The 17,857-nt window shown below is 43.3% G+C and overlaps 1 protein-coding gene across 4 annotated transcripts in view; it reads right to left on the bottom strand.

Annotated features, from left to right (window-relative positions):
• CDHR1 (cadherin related family member 1) overlaps positions 1 to 17,857 on the bottom strand; it is a 44,275-nt gene that overhangs the window by 23,834 nt on the left and 2,584 nt on the right. For all 4 annotated transcript variants that reach the window (XM_017746439.1, XM_017746437.1, XM_017746438.1 and 1 more), the window contains 7 exons: positions 10,874 to 11,019; positions 9,991 to 10,041; positions 9,083 to 9,172; positions 8,504 to 8,590; positions 6,698 to 6,814; positions 4,965 to 5,108; positions 2,561 to 2,639 (listed from right to left, as the gene is read on the bottom strand). In XM_017746439.1, the coding sequence (XP_017601928.1) occupies positions 2,561 to 2,639; positions 4,965 to 5,108; positions 6,698 to 6,814; positions 8,504 to 8,590; positions 9,083 to 9,172; positions 9,991 to 10,041; positions 10,874 to 11,019 (714 nt within the window). The remainder of the gene's footprint in view (positions 1 to 2,560; positions 2,640 to 4,964; positions 5,109 to 6,697; positions 6,815 to 8,503; positions 8,591 to 9,082; positions 9,173 to 9,990; positions 10,042 to 10,873; positions 11,020 to 17,857) is intronic.

Genomic DNA, 17,857 nt, shown 5'->3' on the forward strand with positions numbered 1-17,857 from the left:
AGGCTCCCCTAAAGCCTCAGCATCCAGGCATGTAAATTTGGTATTAATTTTTATTATGCTGTCTTCTTTATATGCTGGTTTAGACAAAAATAGACATTTGTCATTGTAATTAGCAAATGCATAATTAGGTCTCTGAGAAACAAGAACATTTCTCTCACTAGTATCAGCTAAGGTGAGAAGTCTGACAATCTGCCTCAAAGAAACATAGACACTTCTCTAGAGAAGCGTCTTCTGGTCTTAAACATTCAGTTGTTAAAAAAAGCTTTTTGCCTGTTGTAAGGTTGTCCTGAACAAAAAGGGATTTTTGGAGTATCTGGGGTAAACCCCAAGGTTTCTGCACTGAGGCGGAGTCTGACACAGGCAGGACAGGGCTGCAGGCTGACTTTGCTACCACCACCCAACTTCCACTGGTCTGGAAAGAATACCAGTTCCAGGCAGCAGTTGCTTGAGATTGGCAAATTTGTGCTGAAGCAAATGGCAGCTTGCAGAGAGGCAGCAGCATCTCACCAGGATGTCAGGAACCATCTCACATCACACCAAAGGTCAGGCTGGTACCCAGGAAGGGCAGCCCTGCACGCTGCCTCATGTACAGTATTGGCTACAACCTGTGCTTCGTGGCAGAGTCTACCATTGAAAGGAAAAGAGAGGAAATCCTTTTAAATGTAGGAGATCAAGCCTTCAGAAATAAAGGATGATGACCTGAAAGCCCAGTTGTTTTTCTTTTTTTTCTCAAACTCATTTCCAATACTGATTTTTAAATATCCTCTTTTGCTAATACCCACAATAACTGCAACTTCATTAAAGCGCTCTAGACACAACATTGAACAGATATTGACTCACAATACCCAATTATTAAGATACATTGGCCTGCAAGGTATGTTCTGCCTAGGAAGAAGTTTAAATCAATAGTGTTTGCAAACCACTATACTTCATGTTATTGTCTAGTTATCCCAGGTAAATTGGTAACCTGGAGTATGTGTAGCAGTACATGTGTTCCTCCATACAGCACACTCAGAGGATTGGAGCATTTCCTATTATTATCCTACACTCCCTGGATAAGAAATGCTTATTAAGAACAATTTCCTATTTGCTGTTAAGTGTTTTCTTGTCCTTTGAAATCCCAGCCTGCAGTTATTGGAATAATGGCTTGTCAAAATTAATGCCAGTGTCTGAGGTGCAGGGGCAGAAACCTGTTGCAATCTTTTGTTCTCTGTTTTTCAACTTTCTGTGCATTAGAAGCATATTCCTTTCCTGTCTTTTCCATTTCACACAAACAAAACCCTTTGTTAATGTGCATGAGAAAGGCCTACTCCCCATTAAGCCATATTTTGTTCTACTTACCTGTCATCCCCTTCCATCTTCCTTTCCCAGTCTTTCCTAAAACATACCCTTTTTTTATCCCAGAGAGCCCTTTTGGTCCTTCTCTATTTTCTTTGGAAATCCAATATCTTACCTCATTAATCTTACTTCCCTTTGACATTTTCCGTGGTTCTTTTGTCTTCACTTATTCTCCTTACTTAATTTCTCCCTTGTTTAGCATATTTTTATCCCACTTACTTGTTTTTGCTGCTCATTTTACACCTTTCTTTTTACCTCTTCTCATTTTCTATCTCTTGTCTTCTGCAACCCTTTTTTCCTCAATATTTCTACCTTTCTTTTACCTGTCTGTTCCCTCACATTAAGAAGGAAGCTCAGCATGGGTCTCATCCTACACCAACACAAAAACTCAGCTGTGAGTATCTCTCTGTTCTGGCTGTTTAGATCATGTAACACAATGAAGCACTTACTCCACAGCTCTGCAGCTACACCTCAGATTTCTCTTAGGAAGTTTTGGGAGCTTTCACACCTGTGAGCTGGGGTGCCCAGTTAGGAAGCCTTGTTTTGGAGGAAGAGAGTATAAAAACCATAAAACCTAAGTTGTAGCCTGGAGTTTAGTTGCTCTAAGTTGTTGTCTTCACCACCTAATGAATCAGCAATTCAGCTAAGTTTCACATTTATGCTATTAAAAGACGTGCAACAGACACTCTCAGAATAGCTGACGGAAAGCATTAATCTTCTGATAACATCTGTTTTCTTCCACTTCAGTGTACAGCCAGTGTCTCTTCACTGGTAAATATAATTTCTTCCAAGAAATCAGAGGTTTGACTGTTTAGCCACTTTAACCACTGTATTAATAAAAATATCCCTCCAAATGCCATGTCTGGGTCTCCCAATGAATTATCTCACCTCCCAGATTAAGTGATAGAGATGCTCAGAAGAGTGAATGCGTCTCCCTTCATGTTTTCTGAAATGACAAGCAGGCTACTGATACCTAACAAATCAGCAGCACTAACAGCTCCAAGCGCAGTTCTGTGAAGAAGATACTAAAACTCACTGCATTGAATCTTGGCTATTCTCTGGTAGACAGGGCCCTGAAGTTGTTTGAGGTACCTGGCATTATTTCCTGAGATTCCTGAGGTTTTGCCTCAGGTTTATTAAACTCTAGCATATTCTATTCTAATTTAATGCCAGATCTAGTTTTGAGTGCCCTTCAAATTTCATATAAGACAAGCCTACTTACCATTCACGATGCAGTAATGAATACTGTTAGGCTTTCCTCTGTCTCCATCAAGAGCAACAACAGTAAGGACCTCAGAGCCCTGGGGAGAAATGGGAAATCACAGTGTGTGTGCTGAGATCAGAGCAGTGAAATTGCACATTAATAAACTGAACTCCTGCAAGTCTTTCTGCAGTGAAGTGCTGGGGGCAGAGTGGGTACTTGTGCTTGTGCTGTATGGGGAACACAAAAAGGGCTGGTGCCCACTGCTCTGGGTGTGAAATAGCTGCAGACCTGCATGGCCAAGGGTGCCTCAGCCCTGGGGGCTGACTGGTTGCAGGAATAGTTGGAAGTTGTAGCAAAGGACACCTGCCTGGAGCCACAGATATGGACAGAGGATTTGGAGCAGCCAATCTGAAACCCAAGGTTTAGTTTGGGGCAGTACCAAGATTCCCTCTGGTTGCTTCTGTGTAGGCTTCTGTGCCCCATGGCCACACAGTGTGCTGAGACACAGGCAGCTGCCAAGGAGTCATTGGGTCACTCTGGTCCTTCCTAATGAAATTCAGACAGGCAGTAGAAGCAAACAGAGATCACAAAGCAACTTGGCCCACAGAACATTTAGGGCATAAAATTGTGATGAAAATGGTGGTGATTTAGCTGCCCTTAAACCTTCGCTGTTTGTCTTTCTGCACAAGTTACGTGGCTGTGGGCCATACGTACAGAATTCGTGTACTGGGGACCGTTTGCTCATGTGACTGCTCCTATCAGCTCAGAGGGATGATGAGTGTCACATTAAAATGCTCACTCAAGTGGCAGTGAGCTGTGCAATTCAGGCCTCTGAACTAAAATGTTACTGTTTGGGGCTGCAAAACCAGGGAACACTGAAGTAACTGTCAGTGAATCACAAATGGCAACAAGGAACATTTTCATGACAACCCTTGAGTGAATTTTTCAAACAAGAGCAAGGGTCTGTTAGAGCAACAGGAAATACAGAACTGTATTTATTATCGTTTATGCTGGAAGCAGCAATAAAATCTGCCTACTGGGCAAAACGCAGTGCAGCCCCTTTGAAGGTGACAGAGTACTTGTAAATCCTGACAACTCCACCAAGGAGAAAAGAAGCAAGTTTACAAAATTAACACCAAATTCTCAAACACCACTAAAATCAGCTATTGCCTCTTTCTCTGTGGAGTTCATTCTAATGGCACAACCCACACTGGGAAGGACTGATTCGTGCTTCCATCATTATATCATAATGGTGTAAGTTATGAGCTCGAGCTGGATGTAATTAACATTTATTGATTCTCATTTCCATAGTAAACACTAACTCCTGTGTGCACCTGATAGTTATTTCAAGATCTATATGTAACGATGCAGAATAAATCAATATACGTAATATCATTCATTCGAAACACCTGCAAAGTACATGAGCATTATTTCTCTGCCCTGCTGAAATGTAACAGCCTCTGCAGTGAACTGCAGTACATACTCATGCACAGACTGCAGTGTACATTTCTGGACAGAAAGGTAACATGCAATCTTTCCTGAAACTCAAGGGAAGGTCAGATGAACAGAGTGCAATCACACTGCTAAACTGATCAATAGCCTAATGTTGGGTAATTTCATGGGTAGATACCATTTCTTGTCCAATATATGAAGAAAATTTTAATTAAATCTTATATATCAGGGCGAAAGCTGATCCATACACAATCATGTCACTGCCTAGATATAGAGAAAACTTACTAGTTTGCAGCTTCAACAATATGTGGCTGAAAATAACCAGTTCTCCTAACCATGTCCCTGCTTGACTGATAATGTGGTTGGTGTTTAGGCCTAGGTCGTCTTCCTGGCCCATTCTGCCTAACCGGCCATCACTTAGCAGAAAGCGTCCTGCATTTTGGGGATGTCAGGGTTGTTTGTCCCCAGGTGATGTCCATGGGACAACACAGAGAGTCTGAAGTATTTGGGCATAAATTCTATCCACACCTTGTACAACCAACTGTTAGTACCAGACTGACCAGAGCTAGAAAATAGAAGCACTGTGAGACCACTCAGCAGACAAACACATGAAGGCTTCTACCATAACGTGTTCAGGTGAGGTGACTGGCAGCCTGCTTAAGCCTTCAGCCAAGTGCCTCTGGAAGTCTGAGCTACAGAAGAGCTCTTAGGCACTGTCTGGGCTTAGACCAATGTAAATGGGCAGAATCCTTTTCGATTTTAATGAAAACAACAGGAGGCCTTCTATGGCAAATTCACAGTAGACATAAGTAAGAACAAGTCTGAGATTTGGTCAGCTCATTTCACCTAGGAGTCAAATCAGAGTTTAGGTCCCATTTCCAGTAAAGCCTGTGCTAGAAACCTTCGGACCACCCTGACTGAGATGGGAAAGGCTGCACTTGTTCTCCCACAGATGAAAACCAGAACTTACTGCGAGCGTGTCCTCATAGACATATCCATAGTAGGGAGTCCCGATGAACATAGGAGGAGTGTCCTGAACATCCTCCACATTGATAGTAACTGTTGTTGTGGCTGAAAACACTTTGTTGTCTCCCCTGAGCTTCCCACCACCATCCTAAAAAAGAAGTCATTGTCAGATGCCTCTGCTGAAGCATGCCTGCCAATCAGCTTAGGCATTGCATGGACCTCATGAGCCTTCAGAAGCACAATTCCAGGAATTCTTTCTCTCTCTCAACACACCGTTTAATCTGTGCTGCCCTATTCCCTTCTCTTTTCCATTTTTCCTGCTCTCTCTCTGATAAGGAAGACAGCTTGCAGTGCCTCATAAGTAATTTCTTATATTAAAAGTGATTGAGCCAATATATGCAGTCATAAATGATCTTTAGAGAGGGGACAGGGAATTCAAGGGGTTTTTTTGGGAAAAAAGAACACTAGAAACTGATGCAAAATGTTAGCGACCTTTTCATGCCACATATAGTCTTGTCATGAACACAAGACAGTGCCCAGCAGCATGGTAGTGCATCTCTAGGGGGAAATAAACAGTGTACATGCTCATAGTCTCCTGGGAACTCCTATGTGATAAAGCGCAAGCACAGAGGAGCTGTGCAGCCAAAACCTGCGAGACAGTCACACTGTGTGTGTAAACAGTCTGGGGACTTGGCTACAACCAGCTCTGCATGACTGATACAGCAGAGCCAAGTAGGAAGATGACTCGCTATTTCAGACACGCTCAGTCTCAGAGCACCAGCTGTAGGTCAGCAGTCATGCTGGTGTGTAAGAGTGTGAATTGTTCAACACGCCTGCAGTACCAATTCTAAAAATGCCAATTTTTTTGAAAAGATACACTGATTTTTTTTTCTTCCTTACTGCCCCAAAGACAGAATTTAAGCCAAATTTTGTTACTTCTCCTCAAATGAACCTTGGCTAAAAAATACATGAAAAGGTCAGTACATTTTGCAAAAAATATGAGAAACTCGAAGTCCCCATAAGTTACAGCAAAATTGCCCTCTTTCCACCCACGTGAGTCCGTCTGAGTGACAGGTCCCCACAGGATTGTGAGAGACTTCAGAATCTCTAAACTTTTAATGCCTGTTATGAATCCTCAGCCAAGTCACAGACACAGCACCGCTGGGAACGTCAGGCAAGAAGGGATGTGCAGCAATATTTGCAGGATTTACATAAGCTACTGCCATGAGGCAGCAGAGAAGTGAAAGAAAGAAACATCCACAGATATTTCCAGAAAAGAAATCCATCACTTGTGCTGTGCTGGGTCTAGCTGTGCCCTGTGCCTTACTGTGGGTAATGACTGTGGCCCGTCTGCCTGCCAGGGGCTTTTCCTTGTGGGGGTAGGGCTGTGCCCTGGGCACCATGAGGAGCCCTGAGCTCACAGGCTGATGCTTCTTGAAGCCAGGCCTGGATACACCAACCCTTCACTTCTAGGTGAGTCTCATGACACAGCTGACATGAACAAAATGTAGGAAACCCCATTCCAAATCCTCCAAATCTGCTGAGCAGATGTTGCTCAGCAGCAGACACCAGCTACCTTTCCTCCCTCACTTTTCCATGTTGCCCCCCATGCCTCCAGATGTTACAGCAGGAGTTACTCTGCTGCCTTCATGTTTCAGCAGCACTTGTATTTGAACTAATTGGTCCCACTCAAACACAACACCCCACCTCCTCTAGTCTCACATAAAAGGCTTTTACCTTGGCTATGACGACAACAAAATGTGTTCTTGATTTCTCATAGTCCAGGGTGACCCCTGTTTTGATGCGCAGGACACCACTGTGACGGTCTATTGTAAACTTATTAGCATGGATGTTCTAGAAGAAAAGAAAAGAAGAAACAGCCAGAGATTACAGGTATGGAAATAAGATTGCCATAGGGATTCATCTTTTATTTCATCTGCTAAGGGAGAAGACTAGAATAATGATACGGTTTGGGTGAATAATGTATTTGATGAATTTCACCTCTGTGTGTTTATGAACAATTCATGAACCAACCACAAGTCTCTCATTATGCAGAATGTAATGAACTTGTAATGTAGTTATTTTTAATCTTTTATATTTCATTGTGAAAACTTAAACTTTGGTTAACTCAGTTAATTGCACGGAAAGAGATAGGGAGACTTAACAGAAAAAAAGATGAAGTGAAAAGGAAGAAAAAAAGAAAAGGTGTTACCCCTTAGTGTTTCAAAGTTTTACTGGTTTAAAAAAAAGCAGGAAATTTGCATGTATAGCTTATTGTCAAACACAGTAGTGGTCTGGTGATTTTTGTAACGTACAAACAAAATCTAAAAGACATCTGATTTTAAAAGAGGCCTAAAAAATGCCTCCCTCCATTCTCCTGAACTGGAGAGATCTGTACAAACACCTATGTTCCTGTATCCAGAAACAATGGCCACTGTCAGATAATCTTGGCCATTCCAGAAGACATCACCACCTGCCTACATCAGACTTGTGGACAGGTTTTTTTCTGTGCAACTTGAGAATCCTCAGAGACTGTGCCCAAAGACATGGCAAGATTTTTTCAACCAGTACACGTACTTTATATCCTTTTTGCCACACAAATATATTACAAACTAGACATAGAATTTTGAAATTTCTGTCCCTTGGTTCATAGACTATCAGCCCTCTGGAAAAAGCCCTGTGCAAAATTGAATCCTGCACATGGATCACAATTTGTGAAAACAAAGCTAAACAAGGCACTCAAGTGTTCTTTCATGGTATGCCCAAGCTCTTAACAGGATTAGCTTTAGTGCTATGTAAATATCTTCTAACTTGTCTCCATATTTGTATCCAAAATTAAATATTGCAATAAATTTGCTTGCTTTTTTTCACGCTTCCTCTTGAATAAGGGGAACTGCAGATAATCTGGATGAAACTGCCCGCAGGAAGAAGGAATTTGAAGGACATAATGCAAAAAATTGCCCTTGTGGCATACAGAAGATCTGTAATACAGAAGTTCAGCTTTAAATCTGGAGCCCTTTCAGTTCTTCACCAGTGGGCAGCAACTGAAAGGCTGGTTCCAGGCAGTCACTGCTTTGTCTGGGAGAAGATTTAGTACCTCTCATTTCATACTGTGATCCAGGTATCAATTATGCACCAGCCTGCTACACTAAAGACCACATATGGATTTCCAGTGTGTTTTGCTTCCTAAAGAAAGCTATTTCATGCGTTAGAAATCCCATAAGCATACAAGATTATGAGCTAACCTTGCTCTCCCCATCATTCCAAAGGAAGGGCCAGTAAGAGCCCTGCCATGAGGGGTCCTGCTGGCAATCACAGGAGCGTCAGTGGCAACTCCAGTTCCCGTTCCTGCCTGCTGGACCACTCCTGGCTGCTTGCAATCAGACAACATCCCTTCAGCCAATACTTAGTTTCTTGTGCATGGTAAAAAATTGGTCCTATAGGCACTAGCAGCAGTCTCAACCCCCCAAATCTTTTTAAAATCTGCTTTGTGAAGTCTCATTTAGTGAGAGACAATTTGTGAAGGTACAGACAGTACCTTACCTGCAAGAAGTAGGTGATGCTTCCTCCAGAACCCGTGTCTTTATCTATTGCCTCAATCTTAAAGATACTGCTGCTGGAGGGAGTGTTCTGTGACCAGAAAGAGTTACCAGAGTCACAAAGAAGCAGAAAACCAGGTGAGTTAAAAGAAGTGAAAAATGAGCATGCAGGGAGGCAGAAAAAGAGAGTGATGGTAGAAAGAGGGAACTGAAGAACAGAAAGGAAAGAGGGAAGAGGTTAAAACTGGAAAACAGGAAGAAAGAAACACTTTGTGAAATAAAAGTAACAGAAAATTTTAGCTGAGACAGGGTGTATCCTATTCCCACTGTAGTCAATTCTAAAAACTCACGACGACTCACATCTTGGAGCTTACCCCAAAAATAGCATGCCTTAAGTACCTACAGACTTATTCCCCAAGTTTGCAGTGAATATTATATATCTACCCAAACCCTAAACCAAAAAAATGCAAGTTTATCCTGCCTAACTTTTTATTTATTTATTTTTTATTTTATTGAAAACATATTAGCCCCTCCTTACATCCCACAGAAGTGTATTTCTAGTATGCAAAGGAACTTCACCAACCTCTGGGACTTCGACTATGTAAGGTGTATTGATGAACTCTGGGCTCTCATCATTGGCATCCATGACAAGGATCCTGACTTTTTCAGAAACCTGGAGTAGAATATGAAGAACATATTATGAGTCCCATTATTTATGAATCCCATTATTTCCTGTTTACAGAGGTTTCTAGGGCAGTTGTGCCGGTAGGATGCGGGAACCTCCCAAACATTTCTTGTAATAATCTCAATTAATTTGTTTGAGATGAGGAAGAGCTCTAGATTTATCCAGTCTTGTGGATAAGAAGAGGGTCCCACTTTTGTGGTATCTCTAGTGAGGAAGCCCATATCCTCCTACTGGAAGACTGCTATCCTGGCTGTGACAGCATCAGTCTGTAAATTGAAAATGCCAAGAAAATCTGTGGAAGTAGGACTGGATGCTCAGTGCCTCAGATAAGTCCTTAATGATTAGATGTGAACAAAGCTTTATCTAGAAGCAGACAAGAAAACCCCCACCACATTAGCCTAAGAAGATCTTCTTAACGTCATGCTAGAGAAACAGTGGGGGTGGGGGACAGGCAGCTCTTGGGTGCCCAGCACTAGTTCCTATAATGTCACACATTTCTCCAAAAAGCCTCCAGATCTTAGGCACGAATCCTACTGTGCTGGCAGTGAAACTTCATAGGAAGCTGCTGTAATTCTGCAGGCTGCTAAGTCACTATTTCAGCTCACACTACATTGTAATTATCCTCAAATAGCTGAGCAAGGAGATGAAGTGAGACTTGAGTAACTGTGAGTTCAGTGGCTCTTGGGACAGGAAGTAATGAGATTATGTTTTCTGATCAAATGAGATGGTCCCTTTAAGGTAATTTAATAGGAGTAGGTATGTGAGGACAGATAGTTTGACAAGCTACACCATAATTAAATACTTACTGTACTCAGGCCATCTGAAATACTGACAATAACTTCAATCTCATCTTCCTTCTGTAAATGAAGAAAATTCTTTTGTTAGAGAGATGGTGTTTGTCCTGACTGGAAAAGGGGCTGCAGATTTAAACATGTCTAGGCAGGCAGATGAAAGCAACAACTAATACCACAAAGCAATCCCAGCAGAGGCCAGGAAGACTCCTCAGAAGCTCCAGCCACAGGCTCCTTGAACCTTCTGTGGCTACTGTCAGGAGATGGTTGCTCTGGTAATCCCTGTTGCTTCTAAAAGTGCTAATAAAAATCAGTCACCTTTTTCAAGACATGTTCCCTAAAGTGGCACTTTGATACAAAATTCTTCTGTCTCAGTATACAGAATTTTAAAGAGTTTACCAAATATTGTGTAAGCTTCTCTGTGAGGAGATATGAAGGGTTCAATGCCTGTGTTGCCAGAATAAGGCTGCCTTTAGGCATCTTTAACCAACATGGTTACATTGGCTAAAGGGTTGTGACGCACTAGAGGAGTGTCCTGGAACACTGCTTACACATATCTCTGCTTCTTCCTAATGATAGGAGAGTCCCCTGTCTGAGGATTTGATGACTGTAGCTGCCCCTAAGCTCTTGATGGGGTGTGGGTGGGAAAGATAGAAATAAAGAATAAACTTATCTTTTGCAAAAAGCTGGATAGACAGCAGCTGAAAAATTTGATAGCAATGTTAGTGGCACGAGTCAACTGGAATTCAACATGACAAGTGAAGTATAATGTCTTAGAGTTCTAAAGTATATTACATGCTTCAGGAGCAAATAAACTGGCATTGTCCCTCAAAGCCTCAGATCAAATTAAACTGGAATAAATTCCACAAACACCTGGCGTGGTGCCATTTGATTGTACCTCTCTGTCGAGCTCCTCGATCAGAGTAACATTTCCAAGATTCTTGTCAACAGAAAAGTAGCGTCTTGATCCAGCTTCATAGGTCAGGTCATATGTCACGGGATCTCCTTCTGGATCAGTTCCATTCAGAGTGTACACATGGGTACCTGAAAAATTGATATTCAACACCATTTCCCTGTGGTTACTTCAATCAGTGAGTATTTCACTGGTCTGTTCCTTAGGAACTTGGCTACCCTGCAGCAGGAAAAGGTTTTGTCAATCAAACCCACTTACTGGGGAATAAGGATAAGCAGATAGTTCAACAGTCCTGATGGCAAATTTTTAGCCAACTAGTTAAATTGAGTTTATCAGTGCTGGTTTCTGTCACTTCAGGCCCTTTGCAGTGGAGCTGCACCCAGGTCAGTACTGTTCATATCCAAGGGTTTACATAGGTGACTAGCTCCTGGCCAGCTCTCAGCCAAGAAGTGATGCTGTTGTACAACTGCATGACAATCTCAGCAGTACCAAAAGGCCCTCACAGATCTCTTCTTTGTGGGAACAACAGAATTGCAAACTAGCAGGCAGAGAATCTGGCAATCTCCCTTCAGGGAGAGCTCCCACAGGATGGGACCCAAGCTCTGGAACTCAGGATGTGCAAGGACATTTTTATACTTTCTCACTTTCAGAATTAATCGATGCAAAATCTTCTTTCCTACTTCACTCCCACTCATTAGCTCGCTCTCATTAAATTCCTTACTTGACACACCCACTCATGCTCATACCAATTAATAAATTTTTCAAATTCATCAATGTATTTCCTTCAGAAGCTGGAGAAAGACTGTTATTTCTATTTTTAAACATTGAGAAGTTGGTGTCAGTTTTTCCAGTAAACTGACTTTGTGTATTATAAATGATAATTCCTGGGGGAGTTATAACACCCATATTTTCAAAGCATGGTGAGAGTGTTTATTAGTATTATTTTTTAAACTTACATGTCATTCTGCTTCAATACCTTAATCCAAAAAACTTCAAGCAGTTCACAAACACCAGTTAACTGAGCCTGAAATATAAACCACTGTGGTTGTTTCTTTCCAATCCGCTGTGCCTTGGGTAAGTTACCTGAGATATTCAAGCTGCAGAGGTTAAGGACAGAAACTGTGCTTTACATCTAAAGCCTTCTGCACTGAAAATACTGTAGCTAAGTGACTCACTAGTTACTAGTGAGTTTTGCTTGTGCATGCAACCCAAATACAGGATGGAAGGATCCCTGCTAAGAAAGTTAGCATATAGTTAAGAAAGAGCACTAAGACGCTCAGTTTTGAACTACTCTGGCCCCGAGTTTGAGAGATTTTTAATTCAGTACTCAAAAGTGATAATGTTTTTCTCATCTCCTCTCTTCAGTAGCAGAGATCACTGACCAGATCTATAAGTTTGTGTTTAATTCTAGAGCTTTGCCCACACCGCTGACAGGTCAGCTTATCGAAGGTTTCCTCAGTTTTGCAGGGCAACCTTTTGGACCTCATTTACTTCTTCTGTGTCATGCCAACTGTGAAGCTGCTCAGGGGCCTTAATGGACATGGGACATCCAGCCATCAGTGGTGATACTTGGAAAGCATGGCTGTCTTCTTGTCATAGCAAGAGATTATACCAAACCATGTGGAATCTGTGCTCACTTATGAGTAAACTCTCTTATGATAATTACCAGGGCAATATTTGGGCAACTTTGTTCAGAAAAATGTTCCCGTTGCAAAAACCAATGCACCCACAAGATCACAAACAAGAGACCTTGTTACGAGCTGGTTCAGCCAGCCAACAGATAATCAAGACTTGCAAAACAGTTCACAAAACTACAAAACATTTTCCACATTTTTATTGCACTTTTCCCACAAAACAGGGTGGAAAAAAAAAGACAATGAGGGTATGATGAGACACTGTAACAACTCTCTAAGTACAAGGAAATGAAAGGAGAGGGATTAACTAGGACTGATATAAAATAGTATCCTGAGAGGACACCTGCTTCCTGATACAACTATCCATATAAGAGACAGAAATCTGAAAACTGTGGAGGGTTCTGCAGCACCAGCACTGACTCATTTATTCTTGTTTTTCAAAAGCTTTGTCTTAATATCACAGCTGGGTCCAATTGGAGACTTAAGGTGTAAATTGTCAGCATTTCACTGACATCGTTATAAATATACTGCTTTTTTTGGTCATTAGTTGTTTCTACTTCTCAGTTGCTTTTCTGCCCTTCTTACTAACTTTTCCTGTCCCTTGCACTTGCCATGCTGCTGGCTGTCCTGCCTGTTTCTAGCTTGTGTGGATGTCTGCAGCAGCTGCTGAGCGGTGCTCATGTGCCATGGAGAAACAGGATGGACACCACATCTGGGCTCTCTTGGAGCCTGAGAGCAACCACCAGGCACAAGGTCTCTGCTGTGGCTGTGGCTGCCCTGAAATACCAATACCAGCAGTACACAAATGCAAACCACTCCTCAGGAGCACAGGGCTGGAGAAGAACAGACTGGCAAAGTTTATGTGAACCCATTTGAACCTGGGCTTGTTTTTTCAAGCTCACAGTTTTCTTTCCTACATTTTCTTAGAATTTTCTTATAAGGAAGACCGGAACTTTCTCGCTGCTAAATGTGAGAAGAAACATTGATATTGGTACAGGCTGAGATTACTGAGCTTTCTGAGCAAGTAATGACAGACTTCATTGATCTTTACACTGGACTGTTTGCTTTTTAGCTAAAGCTGATACTTCATTTTTCATAATACAGAACATTTGCATGCCTTTTAAATTAGATTGTGGATCAAAATTTATTTTCTAAATCATTATAATTCCTTATTTTTTCCAAACTGTAATTTCACTGCACAGTACTCTCCATATCATTAACACCCCCAGGAACACTTCTCAGCACAGTGTTAATGCCAATTAAAAATCTGTTCTCAGTGTGCTGCCTCTACTTGCTGAAAAGGAAATAAATGAAAAAGACAGCTAAAATCTTATCAGAGGATACCAAGTAAACAGCCTCTCCCTGTCATAAAAATACGGGAATAGAAGAGTCTTTACTTGAGGATATGGCAAATGCCATAGTTAGAAGACCTGGATACTCTGAGTACCCAGGGGATGACGAAGCAGGCTGGGACAGGGGAGTCCTAGGGAGCTTCTTGCTGCTTCCTGCTATGGCTTCCTCCCAGGAGCCATGCCAGGCTTTTTCACTCTGTTTTCCTATTCCATCTTAAAAATCATTTGCTCTTGGCTCCTGCCACTTGGGCTGATGGCTGCCTCATGATGCCATTGCTCCATTTTACTTCATTTTTGACTCAAATTTAATCCCAGCCAGTCTCTGCCCTGGGCTCTGGGGCTGGTTTTGCTTTCTCATTGAAGACACGCTCTCCCTCTCTGCTGTGCAACACTCAGCAATCAGATCCCTTCCCTGTCAGTTAAACAAGCCAAGCACATTTTGGATTCATGCTCAGTCCCGCCGTTGCCCTTTGCCACCAACAGCTGGCATCTGTTAACAAGATGCTGAGAGAGCCATGCATGGCCACGCTCCCAGGATGAGACACCTCTGTTCCTAATGTCACAGCAAATACTATCTTGCCCAGGGTCACGTGCCTGCTCTCCACCTGTCTCAGCCAAGGGCCCATTTCCCGAGCAGAAAAGGAGATGGACAGTTAACACAAAGCCTACAGATGGCTGTTTTCACTCCAAGCTCACCCCAAGCACAGGGGAGCTCAGGCTCCTGGGGGACATGGATCACACACCATGACTACCCCAAAGCCGGCTCCTTTCCCATTCACTGTTGGCTACTGCTCCTTCCAGACCATGCCCAGGCGACTCCTGCTCCCTCCCTGCTCCCTGGTGCACCAGCTGGCTGGCAAAACACAGGCATGGCAGGGGCAGCAGCCCAAAAGGATACGGCAGCAAGTGCTCAGCACGGGGCCTGGACCATCACCCCATGGACAGCAGCACCCACAGCAACCAACTCCAAGGAGAAGCCATCTGAGTGCAATTTTCCGATGTATCTGCAGTTTCTGTCAGAAGAATTAAAGAATTAAATTAAAAATTAATTGAAGGCTGTGACACCTGTGAGTCCTCAAAGCATCTCTGTGCAGTGCTTGGCTTTGCAGGGAGCTTTGTTCTGTGCACTGCTGGCACTGCTGCAGGGGTGCAGAAGGCAAGCTGTGTTTAACACAGCTTCTGATAGCTCCCAGCTTTCCTAGACGTGGACCAGGGTGACAGAAACAAGGCAAGAATGATGGGTACCACAGGAGACAAGAAGGTTCTCCACAGTCACCTGTGAATGATGGGAAGAAATGAGACCAGGAGTGTGTAGGAACAGGGGAAGCTTGAAGGATGGAGGGATCTGAATGGGGTTAGTCACCAGGTGGGTAGCTGGCAGCTGTAGCTTTGATCAAAGAATTGCCACTGCAAACTGACTTTTAATGGGAAGAGTGCCTATTTGGGGGCAAGTGAAAAACCAGAAAGAAAAATGCAAGATGCAGAGATCTCCAGAGCATTGATGATATTTGGGCTTTGAGAGAGTAATGAACTTAGGCCTTCTAAGTATGCTTCAATCCCCTGCTCTGCAGCTGTTCCCAGCCCCACTCTGTCCCCACTATGAGGCTTATAGGGATTATGAGGTAAGATGAAACAAACAACCTGAAATAGCACCCCACTCCAGCCTTAAGACCTTGATTAGGAGCACATGCACATTTTGTATGTACACATGCAAAGAGCTAATTACCCACCTGCCCTGCAAAACCACAAACCCCAACTGCTATTTCAGTTTATAACTTCACCCATTCTTCTTAAATCTGGCACTGAAAGGGGCTGCTGTTCTGGCCCCTCTTACCTTGAGGGGTCTCATGCCCTGCAGCAATAAATAGCATCTGGGAATCTGCAGATACTTTGAAGCATTCACACAGAAAAAGTATTTGCTGGTTTTATGGTAACTTATGGTACAATGTATGCAACTTGGTAGACAAGTTACAACTATCCATAAATAAGCAAAACTGGTCAAGGGAAAAGAAGATCAAGTTAAGGATGATAGGAGAATGGCAATGAATTTGATGTGTTCTCACAGCTGCAGCACTGCAATTTCTCTTTCTACAGCCACACAGAGAATCCATCATCTCCTTTCAGCGTTCCCAAATGTTGCATGTCCCTTGCCTACAGATGCCTGGGAAAATAACTAACACATACTACTCTGCCAACCACTTGCAATCTCAGCAGGGCCAAAAACTGTAAAATTTCTGGAGGTTTATTAAAGCTGCTGTCCGTGGCATTGCACAGATCAAACACCAGCTGCTGCCAAGAAAAGCATCCTGCCCATGACTCCAAATTTTATGTAAGGACAGGGAAGACCTAATAGCAACCTGCCCATTTTTGCAGCACATAAGCCTGAGTGAAGCCATCCAGAATCAAACATATGGAAGTTTTGGTTCCCCTGTTTTGTCACTGATCATCCTGCTCAACCTGAGAGACGACTGCTGGGGTGTGGATGCTTGGGACTGCACATGGACATAGGAGACCAGATTCCTGCTCCTGCTTCTGGAGGAGACCAGAGCAAGTGATGAAGAACAACAGCCTCCTCTGCAGTGCAGCACCCATCACTGGGGCCACAGAAAAGGGCCAGCCTGGCAGCCATTTAGCACTGAGCTCTGGCACAAAGTTCTTGATGTGGTCTAATGGGAACTCTGGTCCTCTTGCCCTGTACAAAGCTGAAAGCACACCCAGCACTGAAGTGTCAGTGCTGCTTGTGCCCTTCTCTGTGAGTCTGTGCCAAAGCCTCCCCAAGGAGTGGCTGTGCTGACATGGGCAGCAGCAGTTTGCATTAAGCAAATCCCAAGCAACCATGTTCCAATGGAACTTCCAAAAGTGCTTTCAGAAGACAGGACCTTGCAGTACTTACAGCTGTTTGTCAAGGTGTTCTGGGAATTAGCACAAAGGAGCACTGGAAGCTGTGTGACAAAGCAACCACATTTGGACTTCTCAAAAGTCTTCTCTCTTTCCCAAGGGTTTCTACAGGTCTTTTGGAGCTTTCAGAGAGAGGCTGCTTCTCTCTTGTCTTTTAAACCACACTTACACATCAAATTAGAAATACAAGCCAGCCAATTTCAACACATGTAAGCACATTCTGGATGAAGCTAGTAGGCAGGAGGCACAGCAGCACTCAAGACAGAGCAGCCTGAGCTTTATCACTGCTGCAAGCAAAGCACAAACTCTCCAGAGACCTCTTTGTACCTAGTCTGGTTGCTAATGTTACAAAAGCACATATGTAAGCCCATCACATATGTCTCATTATTCTTACTCAGGCTAATTAGGAGAGCACTAACACAGGTTCTGATCCCTCACACTGCTATTTTGCTGTTGAGGCACACTGTCCTTTTTTTGGCTGCTGGAGCACCAGATCAGATGCAGTGGAAATTGCTGCTGTACTTCACTGCTGCAGGGTGTGCTGTCATATGAGGAGAGACCATGTGGTGCTGCAGCCCTGACAGGAAGGATGTTTTTGCCCATGTTGTGGCTCTGTGCCATCTTTAGCTCCTCATCCCCATGCAGGTGCCTGGAGGCTCCCAGTGGTGGCAAGGAGAGGCTGGTTCTCTGGAAATGTCTGCGGGCTGGCACCACACCAGGGAGTGGGAGTTGGACGGCAAGTGAGTTGTACTGCCTGCGGTGTCACTGGTGGAGTTGGCAAGCACCACCCCAAACAAACGGAGTTGGGGTCCCATTTTGTGGCTGTCTGGCATTACAAGCCTTATCTACACTTGGACAAGTGATTCCACTGGCTAATCTAACTCCAGCAATCAGCAGAACGGTAGGGATTGCCAAGACTGAACTAAATGTAGTTTCCATGAGAATCCAGGGAGAAGTACAGCAAAAATTACAGCTCCTAGGTCTGCCACTGGCTTTTGCAAGTGCCACTACATTCCTACATTACTGTTGGCCTTCAAACTGAGGTTTCCACTTGAGCATGACCAAACTTATAGCAAATTCCTGCT

The sequence above is a fragment of the Corvus brachyrhynchos genome, unplaced genomic scaffold (assembly GCF_000691975.1).
Source record: "Corvus brachyrhynchos isolate BGI_N302 unplaced genomic scaffold, ASM69197v1 scaffold279, whole genome shotgun sequence".
NCBI classification, from domain to species: domain Eukaryota; kingdom Metazoa; phylum Chordata; class Aves; order Passeriformes; family Corvidae; genus Corvus; species Corvus brachyrhynchos.